This window comes from Balaenoptera borealis, assembly GCF_965194805.1.
Source record: "Balaenoptera borealis genome assembly, chromosome: 3".
Classification (NCBI taxonomy): domain Eukaryota; kingdom Metazoa; phylum Chordata; class Mammalia; order Artiodactyla; family Balaenopteridae; genus Balaenoptera; species Balaenoptera borealis.
The window spans coordinates 62839742-62857854 of record NC_138866.1 but is presented as its reverse complement, the minus strand read 5'-3'; the positions used below and the strand labels follow the sequence as shown (position 1 = coordinate 62857854).

General features: G+C 40.9%; 1 protein-coding gene across 3 annotated transcripts in view; it reads left to right on the top strand.

Moving 5' to 3' along the window:
- The window catches only part of PRORP (protein only RNase P catalytic subunit), a 119405-nt gene that overhangs the window by 98644 nt on the left and 2648 nt on the right, over window positions 1-18113 (top strand). For all 3 annotated transcript variants that reach the window (XM_082384128.1, XM_082384129.1, XM_082384130.1), the window contains one exon: window positions 15578-15726. In XM_082384128.1, the coding sequence (XP_082240254.1) occupies window positions 15578-15726 (149 nt within the window). The remainder of the gene's footprint in view (window positions 1-15577; window positions 15727-18113) is intronic.

Sequence of the window (18113 nt, the reverse complement as noted above, 5' to 3'; positions counted from 1 at the left end):
TCATGATCCTTTGTATTTCTGCAGTGTCATTTATTATTCTCCTTTTTCATTTCTAATTCTATTGATTTGAGTCTTCTCCCTTTTTTTCTTGATGAGTCTGGCTAATGGTTTATCAATTTTGTTTATCTTGTCAAAGACCAGCTTTTAGTTTTATTGATCTTTGCTATTGTTTCCTTCATTTCTTTTTCATTTATTTATTTCTGATCTGCTCTTTATGATTTCTTTCCTTCTGCTAACTTTGGGGTTTTTTTGTTCTTCTTTCTCTAATTCCTTTAGGTGTAAGGTTAGGTTGTTTATTTAAGATGTTTCTTGTTTCTTGAGGTAGGATTTTATTGCTATAAACTTCCTTCTTAGAACTGCTTTTGCTGCATCCCATAGTTTTTGGATCGTCACGTTTTCATTGTCATTTGTTTCTAGGTACGTTTTGATTTCCTCTTTGATTTCTTCAGTGATCTCTTGGTTTTTTAATAGTGTATTGTTTAGCTCCATGTGTTTGTATTTTTTACAGATTTTTTCCTGTAATTGATATCTAATCTCATAGAGTTGTGGTTGGAAAAGATACTTGATATGATTTCAATTTTCTTAAATTTACCAAGGCTTGATTTGTGACCCAAGATATGATCTATCCTGGAGAATGTTCCATGAGCACTTGAGAAGAAAGTGTATTCTGTTGTTTTTTGATGGAATGTCCTATAAATATCAATTAAGCCTATCTTGTTTAATGTATCGTTTAAAGCTTGTGTTTCCTTATTTATTTTCATTTTGGATGATCTGTCCATTGGTGAAAGTGGGGTGTTAAAGTCCCCTACTATGATTGTGTTACTGTCAATTTCCCCTTTTATGGCTGTTAGCATTTGCCTTATGTATTGAGGTGCTCCTGTGTTGGGTGCATAAATATTTACAATTGTTATATCTTCTTCTTGGATTGATCCCTTGATCATTATGTAGTGTCCTTCTTTGTCCGTTGTAATAGTCTTTATTTTAAAGTCTATTTTGCCTGGTATGAGAATTGCTACTCCAGCTTTCTTTTGATTTCCATTTGCACGGAATATCTTTTTCCATCCCCTCACTTGCAGTCTGTATGTGTCCCTAGGTCTGAAATGGGTCTCTTGTAGACAGCATATATACTGGTCTTGTTTTTGTATCCATTCAGCCAGTCTGTGTCTTTTGGTTGGAGCATTTAATCCATTTACATTTAAGGTAGTTATCAATATGTATGTTCCTATTACCATTTTCTTAATTGTTTTGGGTTTGTTATTGTAGGTCTTTTCCTTCTCTTGTGTTTCCTGCCTAGAGAAGTTCCTTTAGCATTTGTTGTAAAGCTGCTTTGGTGGTGCTGAATTCTCTTAGCTTTTGCTTGTCTGTAAAGGTTTTAATTTCTCCATCAAATCTGAGTGAGGTCCTTGATGGGTAGGGTTATCTTGGTTGTAGGTTTTTCCCTTTCATTACTTTAAATATGTCCTGCTACTCCCTTCTGGCTTGCAGAGTCTCTGTGGAAAGATCAGCTGTTAACCTTATGAGGATTCCCTTATATGTTATTTGTTGTTTTTCCCTTGCTGCTTTTAATATTTTTTCTTTGTATTTAAATTTTTATAGTTTGATTAATATGTGTCTTGGTGTGTTTCTCCTTGGATTTATCCTGTATGGGACTCTCTGCACTTCCTGGACTTGATTGACTGTTTCCTTTCCCATATTAGGGAAGTTTTCAACTATAATCTCTTCAAATATTTTCTCAGTCCTTTTCTTTTTCTCTTCCTCTGGGACCCCTATAATTCGAATGTTGGTGCATCTGATGTTGTCCCAGAGGTCTCTGTGACTGTCCTCAATTCTTTTCATTCTTTTTTCTTTGTTCTGCTCTATGGTAATTATTTCCACTATTTTATCTTCCAGGTCACTTATCCATTCCTCTGGCTCAGTTATTCTGCTATTGATTCCTTCTAGAGAATTTTTAATTTCATTTATTGTGTTGTTCATCATTGTTTGTTTGCTCTTTAGTTCTTCTAGGTCCTTGTTAAATGTGTCTTGTATTTTCTCCATTCTGTTTCCAAGATTTTGGATCATCTTTACTATCATTACTCTGAGTTCTGTTTCAGGTAGACTGCCTATTTCATCTTCATTTGTTTGGTCTGGTGGGTTTTTACCTTGCTCCTTCATCTGCTGTGTGTTTCTCTGTCTTCTCATTTTGCCTCACTTACTGTGTTTGGGGTTTCCTTTTCGCAGTCTTCAGGTTTGTAATTCCCGTTGTTTTTGGTGTCTGCTCCCAGTGGCTAAGGTTGGTTCAGTGGGTTGTGTAGGCTTCCTGGTGGAGGGGACTAGTGCCTGTGTTTTGGTGGATGAGGCTGGATCTTGTCTTTCTGTTGGGCAGGACCGCATCTGGTGGTGTGTTTTGGGTGTCTGTGACCTTATTATGATTTTAGGCAGCCTCTCTGCTAATGGGTGCAGTTGTGTTCCTGTCTTGCTAGTTGTTTGGCATAGAGTGTCCAGCTCTGGAGCTTGCCCGTCATTGAGTGGAGCTGAGTCCTAGCATTGAGATGGAGGTCTCTGGGAGGGCTTTCGCTGTTTCATATTATGTGGAGCTGGGAGGTCTCTGGTGGACCAATGTCCTGCACTCGGCTCTCCCTTCTCAGAGGCAGAGGCCTGACACGCAGCCAGAGCACTAAGACCCTTTTGGGAAGTCTGAGGTCTTCTGCCCGTGTTCAGTAGGTGTTCTGTAGGAGTTGTTCCACATGTAGATGTATTTCTGATGCATTTGTGGGGAGGAAGGCGATCTCCAGGTCTTACTCCTCTGCCATCTTGAAGGTCTCCCTCATACGATATTTATGAGAGGTTTTTGTGGGGGTTTTGCCTTCTCCTTTTATAGTCTTTGCTTTTTCAGGTTTTTGTTTTCTTTAGTTCTTTTAGAGTCTTACATTTTGCAGTCTCTCCACAGCTGTCTGATAATTCTTTGCTGTCTGCTTATGGTTAAAGATGATCTAAAGAGCTGATTGGAAGCTCTGACTGTGTAGGTGGGGCTTGCGGTTGACTTCACCAGCCAGCTGAACTGGGTGGGTCATTTGTTGGGGAATTCCCAATAATCAGAAGCTTTAGGGTTTTTTTCCTTTTTCACTGGTCATATTCCCCAAAGGAGAGTTTTCAGTCCTTTGACTGCAGGGTAAAGGCCTTCCTGCCAGCGTTCTGAGAGCCAATTAGGGGGGAAAATCTGAGTTTCTCTGCATTTTGCTTTCAATATGCATGCATTCACTTAATCTCTACTTTCAGTATGGTGATCACAGTGTCACATGTGCTTGGTATGCCAGGCTAGATTTCCTCTGACTTACCACATCCACGTAATGAATCTTCAGACTTCCCTCCCCCACCCCAGCAGGGGCAATATGGATGGGGGCGGGGGCACACAAATCTAGGAATCTAAATTTTCTTCAGCAGCTTTTACCAATTCTCCTTAGTTAACCACACACCCCCATTTAGCCTCACCCCTTTGCTTCTAGTTCTGGAGTCTTGAGAGGTTTGGTTGGATCTTAGCTGACCCATCTTCAGATTTGACTCCGTTGGATCTGCAAGGTCGGTTACCACTTGTCCGTCTGCTTTCCAGCTTCCAGATTTTACTGATGTTGTCTCCCCTCTTACTCTCCACATTTCTGTGGGTTTGTCATTTTAGAAAGATTCTGTATTATAGTTTTATTGGGAGATTCAAGTGGGATTAAGGTTAGATGCACATGTTCTTTTTGCTTTCTAAACCTGAAAGTTTATGTTCTACTCTTAACATGTTGAGAGATTAACACAAAAATCACCCAAGTCTGTGATAATACCAAAAGAATCTCTCTTTTCTTTCTCTTTTTAAATTTTATTCTTTTTCCTTTCCTTTTCCTTTTGTGTTGTTTTTTTTTGGGGGGGGGATGTTTGGGGGGATCAGTAGGGCTTGGGAGGTCTAAATTTACTAATCCAGACTGTACTGTCTAATAATAGCTAATATTTATTGAATACTTTTCCATGTGCTTTGTATCTACATGCATTGAAATTAATCTTCATAATAAGCCAATTTGTATCTCCATTTTACCAATGTTGAAACAGAGGCTCAAGAGGAAATGTAACAGAGGTCACACAGCTCTGACCTCGTAGAACCAGAATTTGAACCCAGGCAGCTGGATGCTAAAGCTTGTGCTCTTAATTACTATTACTATTTTCTTACTTAATCACTATGCTATTAAATAGTAGATATAAATTGGAAAAGTCTCTTTTATGTCTCTATTAGTTTCGTTTTACTGTGTAAACCCTTCTACTGTACAGATAGACAGCTTGGAACATTAACTGGAGATGTCCAAGGTATCTTTCATATACCTAAGTGTTTTATATGTTTTGAACTGACAGGGTTGTTCCAGAAAACAAAGCAAATTGCCATAATGTACAATTGTGTATGGCTCTGTACCAAGACAAAAGCTGTGTGAAGCAGTGCAGCCATGGAGAAGCTACACAAAATTTCAGTCCTCCAGAGCCCTACTTATCATATTCTTTCTCTTTTAGTCATTAAATGGTGGCTTATGAGCCTGAAAGTGTTTACATACTTTCCCAGTGTGAGCAAATTATTCCCTGTACATGGACGGGATCTAGAACCCTAGGAGAAGTTTTTAATTAACTTTTAAAAGTGGAAATTAGTATGCATCAGAATAAGTTAATTTAATCTTCCTGAAATTAGTTTTCAATCTTCAAAATGCTATCCTTTCCTGCCTCACAATGATCAAGGAAACACAGATATTTTACAGAAAAACTAAAAAGGCCAAAGAATGCATGTAAATGTTTGGAGAAAAGTCACACTGTGAGTCAGGAGCCAAATCTGCTGTCTTCTAGACAGCTCTGACTCTCAGCTCGCTGGGGAAATCCATCCAGCTAAATGTTCTAAACATTTAGAAAATGTTTAATCATTTTCTGAAAGGCTGGATAACTGTGTGGGCACTAATGGCATCGGAGAAGACATGGCAGGCAGGAAACACATCCCACACTTGACAGGATGTTCCCAAGGCAGGAAGGGCATTTCTCTTCCTCAGTAGAATTGTTTCATTGACTAAAGACAACATGAGATCATTGAAATCTCCCTAAAATATCAATGACTAACGAAAGCAGGATATAGGACACGGTGAGTCTCATATAAACCAGTGGGATCATTTATGACATCATAATAAAATAGTAGTATTTTGTGTATATACTTTCTTCCAAGAGATTCAAAGAGCTTTATAGACTCAGTCAGTCATCAGAGTTTTAAATCTGTGCTTAAAGCACATGGTCCCAGAGGTGGGAGCAGGACTCCAGCTCAGTGTCAGCCTCTCTTCTCTGGAACTATGCCACCAGGCTTATGAAATTTCCACTCCTTGAATACCACCCAGTGAAAGCTTCCCTCTCTCCTCACCCCAGCTTCTGCTGCTTCTCTAAAACACTTCCTTTTCTCAACTTCTTCCAATACTGCTATCCTCATTAAATGCTCATCTGGATCTTACATGGTATACAGCTCTTGAACAGTTCAGCAAAGAAATATCATTGACCTTCTTTAAGTAAAGAGTGATATTTCTCCCTTCCACTCTCTCTGGCAAGCAGCAGTAACTCTCAAACGTAGAACTACCAGTGAGTAGCTGGCAGATGAAAACATGGTGAGAGCCTTGAGCCACAACCTTGGTGAGTTTCCTGCACTCTCCTCCTCGGTGGCATTTCCAGAGGTACACAGAAAAATGGTGAATTCAGCATTCACTCAAGGACTATTTCTAAGACAGGGATTCTCGTTCCAAAACATAGTTCAAAAGAAAAGTGAAAGGAACAAAGACAAGAGAATGAAACTGGATATTAGCTTACCTGCAGACTGTAGGAACATAGAAACAAGTAGAAAACTCCATTGTTCTGGTATAAGTTATGACTTCCCTTGTTTCTTCTGCTGTAAACTTTGTGGAATGCACGGTGCATCAGTTACAAACACTGTGTTTGTGGTCTTCTGAGTTTGACAACACTGCCTCCATAGAGTTCATCAATCATTGTGCCCTGAAGTGGTTTCATTTTGTCTTAGTTTGTAGGAAACAATTGTCAAAATTAATTAATGCATGAAAGAAAATGATCCAAAGAGTCTTTATTTTCTTTTCTTACTTTCTCTTGTCTGCCTTTGACTTAACACCATCATATCCTGAAAGACACCCAGACTCAAATAGGAAACCCCCACGGACCATCCATCCTAGTTCACGCCCCATGTTGCCATGAGGTTGTCTTTAGTGAAGCAATAGCATGAAAAGTGGACATGTGTTTCCTGGCTTTAGGATTCCAAACAACCAGTGTGTAACTGGTGTGTAATCGGTATCTTTTTATGTTGGAACAATATGCAGGCTATTTGTGGTTGTTTTAAGAATTTCTCTTTGATTTTTTATGGAATTTTAAGTTTCTCCACTTATAAATAACTCAAAATAGTCTCTTTAATGTCAACATTCTGTTTAAAATTAATCTGCTTTCCTTCCCCAGCTCAGGTGCTAAACTACAGGTTTGTGTGTGTGTGTGTGTGTGTGTGTGTGTGTGTGTGTGTGTGTGTGTGTGTGTAAAGAGGGGGCAGGTCAAAGATGAAATCACCTCATGTCCTCCTTGGTGTGAGCACTTGCATGGTTTTATCTGAGAAAAGTGAGGCCTCCAAAAGCTTAGACCCATCGAGTGCATGAGGCCTTGCTCCTCAAACATGCTACCTGGTTGCAATTTGCACCTATAACAGCTTCTAACTGTTTCCAGGGAGAATAATTTCTACTTTAATCAAGCTCCCGTTCTATATCAGATCCTTTAAAGAAAACTATCCAGGGCTGAGTGCAAGAATCTTCAAACTTTCCTTGGTTCCTGAGAGCAACTGACATTCATTTCACACATCAAATGGCAGCATCAGAAGCTGCCAGGGAATGACACTGGGTGCAGTGTCCACGGAGTGCTGGGCTCTAACAGCAGAAGAGAATTGGGGGGCTGCGCCTAGGGCTAAGATAAGTAGAGCTTCTCACAGTTCCCCCACTGATTCATTAAAGGGGGGCAGGGAGGTTGGACAGAAGGTGGAGAGAGAGGTAGCTGAGGAAGGAAACAGACTTCAGCACTAAAATGCAGCCCCCGGGACCACCTTATCAAATAGACCCTTAGGTGTTTCCTGAAGTCATTAAAAGGAAGAGACATTATCAGAGAGAGCCTGCCCTGAAAGCCAGGTGGTTTGGAGATCATTTCTCCAAAAATCTTTTCATTATAGAAATTGCGAGTGATGACATTTTACATGTTTGTTGATGATGACTTGATAAATGACAACGCTGTTAAGGAGGGTGGGGGGCACCTTATTCACATTTTAGAATTAAAGAGATCTGAACAAATAAATGAGATAGGAATTTGGAATTCCTGACTCAGGCCAGAACCCCAAACCACAGATCTTATACTATGTAAATATCAATTGGGACTGGTATCTTTAATAGTAAATAGATAGGGAGAGTGATATTAGATGACTGCTGTTTCCATTATGGTTCCACCTGGAAATGCCTTTTGACCAAATGTTTATGTGGAGCAAGGGGCAACCGATCAATTGTTATCCCGATCATTATCCCACACTGCAGCCAGGATGCAAAGGGCTGTACATCTCCCCATTGTCCCCCCTGCTGCCACCTCCAGCCTCGCCTGGGCTTTTGCGCTTTTACATCTGCAGTCCGCTCGGCTCCCACCCCCAGTCTCACGCCAGCTGCATCTCATCTGCGCCACAGGCAGCCCTCAAGCCTCCTCTACCACCCCCTCCAGTCTCCCTGGGCCACTGACTCACGTGTGGCACACAGAAAATGGAAGCTATCAGGAGGAATGACCTCACGTGTTGACGTATTCACCGCACGCACATGCACCAACCACGCAATCAAACCAACGAGCCTGTGCTCAAACTCACCTCGGTGCAAGAGGTATTCTCATCGCCTGTTCTCTAGATCTCCCCCTTTCTCAGAACCTTGTTCTCGCAATTATCCCTTCTATGCCTGTATCTTCAGCCTCTACCTTGCTGTTGACTTTTTCTGACCAGAATATAAACATTCTCAAGTCTCTTCCATCTTAAAACAACAAAACCAAAACCTCCTCCTTGCTCAGTGAAGCTTCTGGAAGGTTGGAGGTTCTAAAGAGGCCACACCACTCAGTATCTGAAATGAAAAGCATAATTGATCGTGATTTTTGGTAAGCAAAAAAGAGCCGTGCTTGTAAGACAGTCTCTCTGGACAAAGCAGACTGCAGCTTTATATATAGAGTTTAGGAAACCAAGCGAATTCACCCTCCTGCCCCCCATGGCATCATCAAAATGCCGCCTCTGGGGTGCAGGCCATGTTTTGGTGTTTCTGTAGCGCTGAAGCCTAGTCTCTCCTTCCTTCTTGAAATGCTCCTTATAGTCTTTCTGAGAGACTGGTCAGGAAGAGACTGGTCACTGTCTCCTGGTTTTTCTTCTATCTCTCTGGCCATTCCTCAGCTTTCATTAATGGCTTTTCTTATAACTCTATCTTTTCAGTAATAGTATTCCTCAGTTTTCATCCTCTGCTCCTTTCCTTCTGAGTCTGTTAGACCTCTTCCACTCGCTGATGGCTCCTGCCAATATGTGTTTCCTGATGACTCCAAATCTTTATTTTATCTCAAAGCCCTCTCCTAAATGAGTCACCTAACTGGCTGCCCATTAGCCATCTCCCGCCTGGGGATATCACGAGCTCCGCCTCTCATAGACCCTGTCTTGCTGCCATCATCCATCCAGTTGTCCAACTCTTCTTTGGTTTATTCCTCTCCCTGTTTTCTACATTCAGTCAATGACTAAGTCTGATCAGTTCTGCTTTACTCACAGAGGGCTCTCTTCTCTCCATCCTTAATGCCAGCACCTCAGTTCTCATTATCTGTTACCTGAATTACTGCAGAAGCCCCCTTACTTGATCTCCCTATTCTAGTCCAGCCTTCTTGCAATCCACAATTTTAACCTCTCTAAATGTGTAGTCATGTCACGCTCCTGTTTAAATCCTTTGTTTTTCTCCACTGCTTTCAGGTGGTAAAAGATTCCTTATCATGGTTTACAAGGACCCCTGTGATCTGACCCCTACAGTCATTTCCAGCCTTATATCTCACACTCCCTGTGTCATCCTCCCACACCTCGGCGGTTCCCTGAATTCAGCGCACTAATAAAGAGCCCCCACCTTCAACATGCTGCTTCTTGTCCTTGGAAACTCCCATTCCTTGCCTGGATTAATTCATCTGAAAACGCAGCTCAGCCGTTGCTTCCTTTGTGGCGACTTCCCTGACCACCGTCCCTACCCCCGGTCTGATTTAAGTACCCATTCTTTGTCCTCCTCCTTAGCACTTTTTACATCACATTTCAATCATTTGACTGCAACCTCCTGGAGGCTAGGGATAAATGTGTCTTTATATCCGTATCTGCATCCCCAGTACCCTCTGCCTAGTGACTGACAGAGAAGTTGTCGTTCATTTTTGATGAATGAACTGACCTTTTCACTTTATCAGGGCCACAATTTTAAATGTACACATGCACACACACTCATACATACCAAAAAACCCCTTGAATCTGATCAAGTCTCTAGGTCTAACTACCAATTTATAGGAAACATAGAAAGACTAGAGAATATGTTACATGATACCACCGGGATGCTGTTAGCAAAATCTAAATGTGGGAACTTCCATCAGACTAGCCTCCGCATTTCTTTAACTGCAATCAAGCAATCGCGATGTATGGAGTTCTTTTAGATGCTGATTTTTTAAAAAATATGTAACCTAGAGAAATATAAATACTGATTGTATATTTGATATTAAGGAATTATTGTTAATTTTTTTAGATGTGATAATGGTATTATGCTTTTTTTTTGAGTCCTTATATTTAGAAATACATTCTGACATATTCACAGTTGAAATGATATGATGTCTAGGATTTGTTTCAGAATAATCCGAGGCAGAAGTAGGTGCGGATATAGATGAAATTGGATTGGCCATAACCTGATAATTATTGAAACGGGGTGATGGGCACATCATGCTATTCTGCTTATTTTTATTTATATTTAAAATTTTCTGTAATAAAACTTTTTATTGTGGTAAAATATACGTAATGTACAATGTATCATTTTAACCATTTTCAAGTGTACGATTCAGTGGCATTAAGTACTTCACGTTGTTGTGCAACAACCCCCGTCATCCATCTCCAGAACTTCTTCATCTTCCCAGACTGAAACTCTGTACCCATTAAACAATAACTCCTTATTCCCCCTTCTCTGGCCCCTGGCAACCACCATTCTATTTTCTGTCTCTGTGAATTTGACTACTCTAGGTAACTCATATAAATGAAATCATACAATATTCGTCCTTTTGTGTCTGACTTACCGTCTTCAGGGTTCATCCAAGACCAAACTGGGCCTTCATAGGAAGGATAAAGGAGTATGTGACAAATATCCATGTGTACAGAATGGTCGATATCCTAGAAAAGGCAATCCTCCCCTTGAGACTCTGAACAGGGATTAGGTTTAAATGAGAGAGATGTGGAAGAGTTTCCTTGAGTTCAGGGCAGTCCTGATGAGAGAAGCCAAGATCCACTCTGGGGGACTTCCATGGTGGTGCAGTGGATAAGACTCCATTCTCCCAATGCAGGGGCCCCGGGTTTGATCCCTGGTCAAGGAACTAGATACCACATGCATGACACAACTAAGAGTTTGCATGCCACAACTAAGGACCCCGTGTGCCGCAACTAAGGAGCTGGCGAGCCACAACTAAGGAGCCCGCCTGCTGCAACTAAGACCCGGTGCAAGCAAATAAATAAATAAATAAATACTAAAGGAAAAAAAAAAAAAGATCCACTCTGGGATGTTCTCAACCTGGAGAACCCAGAGATGGTGAGGACAGTTCTGGACTTGCCTAAGGGGTCTAGAATCTGAGCCACACAGTAGAGCAAAATGCACAGTACAGCTGATTCTAGAGAATATTTAAAATTCCAAATTGATTCCAGAACTCTGGGTACTCAGTATCTCAAGGTTAAGCTGGAATCAGATCTCACCCGCCTCCCCTCCCACACTGCTCCTTAAGATGTCTAAAGGATGATTCTCCAAAAACCAGAAGAGTAAAAACAAGTTGCAGCTTAATATTTGGTGCAAACATTTTCTGGTTTGGCTTCTATTCTAATTTGATTTGTCTCTGGTAGGAATACATAAGAGGGTTGTTTTTTTTTTTTTAATTCATAAGTGACATTACTCATAAGTGACTTACTTTTGGCATAAAACTGCTGAAAGGTAGTTCCTGAGCTTAGGGTAAAAATACAATTGGCAGAGCTACATGTGGTAGAAATAAGTGCATAGGGATGCTCAGGAAATAGAAAAGCTGCCCGAGAGGTGGGAGAGGGCAATGAGAGCAAGAGCTTTTCTGAGTAATCCTAAATAGCAAGTGTAACTTCCTCTCCCTATTCTTAACTTTTTACCTCCCCCTCTGCAGTCTCTGACATTTCCTGAGTTGTGTGGACTGTAGATCTTCAAAACTCTAAAGTCTTTGGGATCTGATGTCTACAGACATTAGAAGTTCTATGCCAGTTCTTCCAGCAAGATAGCTATAATCAATATGCCTCGTATATAGGAATATTCATTACAGGATAAGTTCAGGAAGGAAGGTTTTGGAAACAACCCAAATATCCATCGACATGAATAGGTAAACAAAATGTTGTATATACACACAATGGAATACTATTCAGGCTTAAAAAGGCATAAAATTCTGGTATGTGCTCTGTCTTTTAATTGATGTATTAAAACCCTTTATATAATATGTTATTATTGATATGTTAGGGCTATATGGCTGCCATTTTATTTTTTGTTTTCTATCATCTCTGTTTTCTGTTTCTGTTTTGTTTTTCCTGCCTTCCTGTGGGCTACTTTAACTTTTTTTAGAATTCCATTTTTATGTGTCTATAGTGGGTATTTTGTTTTGTTTTTTAATCATACTGTTTTTGAGTATACTCTTTGTATAGCATTTTTAATGATTGCTCTAGGTATTACATGTGTATACACACACACACACACACACACACACACACATAACATCACAGTCTCCTGGTGTTATCACTTCAGCAGGTTCTCTGTGTTGCTAGACTGCGTCTTTTCTGGTCCTTTGGCTAGTGAGAACTGGCCTTTGTTGGTCGTTTTTTGGCTGCATCCATTGGCATTTCCAGGTTGCTGGCTTCTTGATCTCCAAGTATAGGATATATGAGGCAAAAAGAAAATCCAAGCAATCACCAACATGTCATTCCTCATGTCCCAAGGTCCCTAGCCAGTCTGCCTTTTTGTCTCTACTTTTCGAAGTCTTGTGTTTGTTTTATATATAACATCTGGGGTTTTTAGTTGTACATGGTGGAAGAAATAGGGAAAAGTACATCCACTCCATCTTCCCAGAAGTGGACATTTCTCCCCATCTTATTTTTGATCTAACATAGAATTAAGGAGAATTTACTTTTTCTTTACTATTCTGAGTATACCGATGACTCTGACCCAGCCCACTGGATCCAGCCTTGGAATTTACACCAGAGGAAGTAGGCTCATAGCTAGATTGTCCACAGAATTTCAGGCAAGTGCCTCTATTCCGTACACTCATCTTTCTTTCCTGTGTCTTTATTCTCCCTTGTTTGCATCATTTTCAGAGAGCTGCTACTAGTAGAGACCTCTCAGCCACAAGATGGTGCCTCAGAGTAGTTCAGGCTAAGCCTTTTCTGCTCTTCCTTGGGCCCCTACCTTTAACTTAATATTAGTAAACTCAAGGCTATTTATCTAAACCAAGGTATAGATGTGAAGACCCAATTGTGTTTTTCTTTAAGCCATGTCTTCTCAAATGCATGGAATCAGTATCAAAAATTGGTTTTGTTTGATTTTTTTTTTTTTTGTATCTTTACAACTTTGTGGGAATTCATATAGGAATTTTTAGAAAGCAATCGTCATTCCTCTTAATGAATCCAGTTGTCATTTTGTATCTGGGTTCATTGAAAATAATCTGTAATCTCAGCATAGCTTTAATAAAGGAATGTTATAAATGCACTTTGAAGGAGATGCACTCTCAATGTCTTTTGGGGTGTTTGAATCCATGAACCAAACTTTTTTAGTGAAGATGTTTATTTTTAATTACTAACCCAACTTTTAAAATAGTGGCTTATAAGATTATGTAAAAATGCATAGAATAAATAGACTGTCAAAAACATGTTAGCAGTCTTTGGGTAGTGAGGTATGAGTGATTTCTTCTTTCACCTTCTTGTCTATATTTTTCAAGTTTTCAATAATGAGTTACTTTTATGATAGATTAAAAACAGAGGTAGGCATATTCTTCAGCTAATCAGAAAATGTTTATTAACCATCCAGTATATGTAAAGCCAGCATACACATCTTCCCAGGCTTGATAGTTGGGTAAGAAAATTATTAGGCACTCCCTCACTAAAGGCAGGGGCCATGTCTTTCAATATTTTGTAAGCTGTGATACCTACCATGTGCCTTATACATAGAGAGGCCTGGGAAATAACTGTTGAATGAACACAGAAGCCATTATTCATAGCTTTGAAGGGAAGAATTTTATTTTACTGGTCGTAAAGCTTTGGGTCAGAGTCCTCACACTGGTCTTGGTACACTTCTCTGCTTGAGTATCAGCTCACATTCAGTGGCCAACTTGTGTCTATTCTGTCCTTTAATTCTAGAACTAAGAATTCGTGATAATAAAACTCACTACTGTTTCCTAAAATAATAAGATTAGTAATGGAGTTGGATGGGCCAAAAAAATACATAAATCCAAAGCATTAAACAGTAATTAAAAAATTCAGCCCTTATTAATTCATTATTAGACTAACAGAGAGTCTGCATGTGTATTAGACATAACAGGTACTCAAGCAATATTTGACAACTGACCAAATAAATAAATGAAATTTTATTGATTAGAGAATTTTAAATAATATCCTGAAAGTCTACATGGGAAGAAATTTATGAGTAAGGGGAAGCTAGACTAAAGAAAATGCCTTTTCTAACCAAGACCCAAGAAAATTAAGGATTTCTTCAGTGACTTTGAACTTGTGATTTTTGTAGGCCCAGAAGTTGTTTTTTTTTTTTTAATTAAAATTTTTTTTTAAATTTTATTTCCTTTTGGCTGCCTTGGGTCTTCTTTGCTGCACATGGGCTTTCTCTAGTTGCGGCGAGTAGGGGCTACTCTTCGTTATGGTGTGCGGGCTTCTCATTGCGGTGGCTTCTCTTGTTGCAGAGCATGGGCTCTAGGGTGCACGGGCTTCAGTAGTTGCAGTGCGTGGGCTCAGTAGTTGTGGCGCATGGGCTTCGTTGCTCCGCAGCATGTGGGATCTTCCCGGACCAGGGATCGAACGAGTGTCCCCTGCATTGGCAGGCAGATTCTTATCCACTGCACCATCAGGGAAGTCCCAGCCCAGCAGTTTTTATAAATTACAGAACTTTTATACTTCCGATGCACTATTATATAACTTAAATTATAGTTTTTCATTAGCTTTTACATATTATACTTAGTAATATCCATTAATAGCTTAGTTTAATAGGTTGTACATAAAAGTAATCTATGGACTTTTCCTTCTGAAAGAGTGAATGTAAGCAAGCTCACCAAAATACTAGATTTACTAAAATCCCAGTCTAAACTTTTTTTTTTTTTTTTTTTTTTTTATTTATGGCTGTGTTGGGTCTTCGTTTCTGTGCGAGGGCTTTCTCTAGTTGCGGCAAGTGGGGGCCACTCTTCATCGCGGTGCGCGGGCCTCTCACTATCGCAGCCTCTCTTGTTGCGGAGCACAGGCTCCAGACGCGCAGGCTCAGTAATTGTGGCTCACGGGCCTAGTTGCTCCGTGGCATGTGGGATCTTCCCAGACCAGGGCTCGAACCCGTGTCCCCTGCCTTAGCAGGCAGATTCTCAACCACTGCGCCACCAGGGAAGCCCCCAGTCTAAACATGTGCGCACAAGACATGTGGAAAGTGGAGAGAATGGGGAGTAGATTCACTGAGTGGAAAATAAGCTAGAGAATGGAAATTGACAGACCTTTGGGAGGAAAAAGGGATTTCAGTGGAAGGTAGCCATCTCAGCAGAGTCATGACATGGAAAAGTTGACTGAAAAGTCAGTATTCTGGCCATTTACAAACTTTAAAAAAAAAGAAGTAGAACCCTTTACTCAAATAGAAGCCTATGCACAATACCAGTATATAAACAGTGTATACAAAAGCTGAGCTGTTTGGGTTGAAATGTGGTCGGGAGTGTGTAGGAACCAAACCCCACCCTTCTTAGCCTCCCTACCTCTATCCCCATGGGCTCTAGGGAACGCAGTCTGTGCTTAGAAACCTCCCCAGCTATCCAGTGTAGCCTGGCCGGTGGGCAGGTGTTAGACATTAATTTGTGACAAGGGAGCATTTTCCTCATGCTTATTTGCAAAGATGGACTGTTATTTTAAGGAATGTTTTCTCACCTCTTACCGGAAAAGACTATTTGACCATTGAGATTACCATCTGCAAGAATCACTCCCCTTACTTGAGATTCTTCCCTTGACCCTCTTGGGAACTGGCTTTGTGTTTTTTAGCTCTTGGATGTGGTCTCTCAACTAGCCAAGCAGAATCTTCAAGTGCTGGTCCTGGGCCGGAAGCATATGTTAAAGCAGAATTCCCGGTGGAGGAAGGATGATATGGAAAAGGTGCAAAAGCAAGCCAGCTTTTTTTTTGCTGACAACATGTAGGTATTGAAGTTATTAAGTGAATTACACTAGGCCAGTCATCTGCTTGTTAACCTATTTTTTGCCATTTTTAAAAGTGCATGTGTGTGTATGTATGTATACTCAGCCTCATTCCAAAAAAAAAAGATTGGAGACAGCTTACAAAAATAGTTTTTACGGCAGGATAAACTTAAATAGATGAGGAAATCAGGTTAAAGGAGAAATGAGTTAAAGCCCAAAATGAGATTAGTACACAGAATGCATGCCATAAATTCCTAAATAGATCATTTAACAAATATTTTACAAATGTGAGCACCTTCTGTGTTCTTGGAGAAACAGCAGTGAACAAGACCAAGTCCCTGCCCTCTTTCGACTTAACAGTAAACAGGTAAACAAATAAACAGGTAATGTAATTCCAGGCAGTGATCAAAGCTGTGAAGACAATGAAGCAGAGTAAGGAGCTGGAAGGGGACTAGGTCGGGGATAGGTCAGAGGGGAGTGGAAAAAGCCTTTGGGAGGGGGCAGATCTGAAGGGAACGAGTGAGTCATTTGAGAAAGGGGGAAGGGTGGTGGGAAGAAGCTACCAGGCAGAGGGACCAGCAAGTGTTGAAAAGGGCCTGAGGCAGGAATGAGGAAAGCTGGCAGGCCAGTGTGGATGGGCTGGGGGCAGCAAGAGGGAAGGTAGTCAGTTCTGAGGGCCGAGAAAAGGCAGGGACCACATTGCAGAGTTCCTCGTGGGCTCTGGATTTTATTCTCAATGTAAAGGGAATGTTGCTATGAGCTACAGCTTCCCAGGAAGCCAAAGGAACATGGAAAAGATGGTCAGCGACAAAATATACAGTGTCCATAGAGTATGAAGAAAGCAGCTAATCAGGAGGAGCACAGATCCACAACAGCACGTATTAACTTTTAGCATGCATTTAGGTTTTCATACTGTTTATGCCGACAAAGGTTTATTTCCGACTTTGCACGGATAATGAGCGCACCTCAGCCCCAAGTCTAGGTTTCATTAGGTTGAATGTTATAACTTCAAGGTTTGTCAGTATTCCCCAAATCATTTCTTCTTAAAAAGGTCAAATGGGGGAATTCCCTGGCAGTCCAGTGGTTAGGACTCGGCACTCACTGCCGTGGCCCAGGTTCAGTCCCTGGTCGGGGAACTAAGAATCCTGCAGGCTGCACAGCGCGTTCCCCTCCTCCGCCAAAAAAAAAGGTCAAATGGCACTCAGTGCACAAAGCTGGAAGCTAACCCCTCCTTCAGATCCCAAACCAAATCCCATTTTTCTTTAGCTAAGTCCTTTTATTTATTCATGGGAGGGGGGTGCTTCCATCTCTCCAGGACTCTAAGACTATAATAATGCTCTTCACGCAGTCACCTTAGGCAATACTGGGTAAACCTTAAGAGCACAGGCTTGGGAATGAATACACCCAGGTTTAGATCATGGCCCTGCCACTTCCTGTCTGGGAAGGCGTTTCCCTTCTCTGTGTTTTCTTTTCTTCATGTGCAACCCTCATGGGGATTAAATGAGAAGATACTTGCAAATCATACAGCACCAAGTACATGGAAGGCGTATATGTTTGTTGCTGTCACCATCATCATTATTTTTCTTAGGTGGAAGAACTGGATAAATGCAGTGTTATAACCAAGAAGCATGTTGGAAATTGGTCTCATGTTTGGTTTGGAGCCTGTATTTATTGCATACACTGAAGTTCCAAACCCAGTTGTAAAGATTGATTCAGGGACATTCTATTGCTTTGGATTTGAGTTTTTACATTTGTAACATTAACCCTGTTTTCCATTAATGTGCCAAAGAAGCCTGTTCAACCATACAGTAGAGAGAGCAGTATAGTGAATCCCCACGTGACTGTCACCCCGCTCCAGCAGTCACCATCATTTGTTAATCTTGCTCCATACAACCTCCACATGTTTTCTTTTTTCTTTTCCTCTCTCTTTTTCCTGGAGATTTTTCAGACAGATCCCAGTTGTTTTATCATTTCACTTGAAATACGTCAGTATAAGGTAAACTTTAAAGGGTCCACTTTGGGTCATTTGGATCAAGGCATAAGGCTTATCACATGTTGCTGTCCAAATCTCCTGAGCCAAGGTAGCCACCGCTGTTTCTACAGCACATGTATTCAAGTGGTCAGTGCTGATGTTGAGGGCCCATTGGAGACTTTGCGCTCCTGGCTCTTCTCTCGTTGGAGATGCCTTTGGGTGCTGATCAGGATGACTACCCAGAAGCTGCTTGGGGATAACCAGTTTCAGCTTTGAGGTCAGCCCCTTACTTTTGCAAGAAATTGTCATCCTGCCCTGTTAGTATTATGAATTCGAGTGAGGAAAGGAGACGGGGAAAGGTGTGCTCTGTGGTGGATGAAGCGGATAGGAAAAACACCCTGGGAACACAGAGAC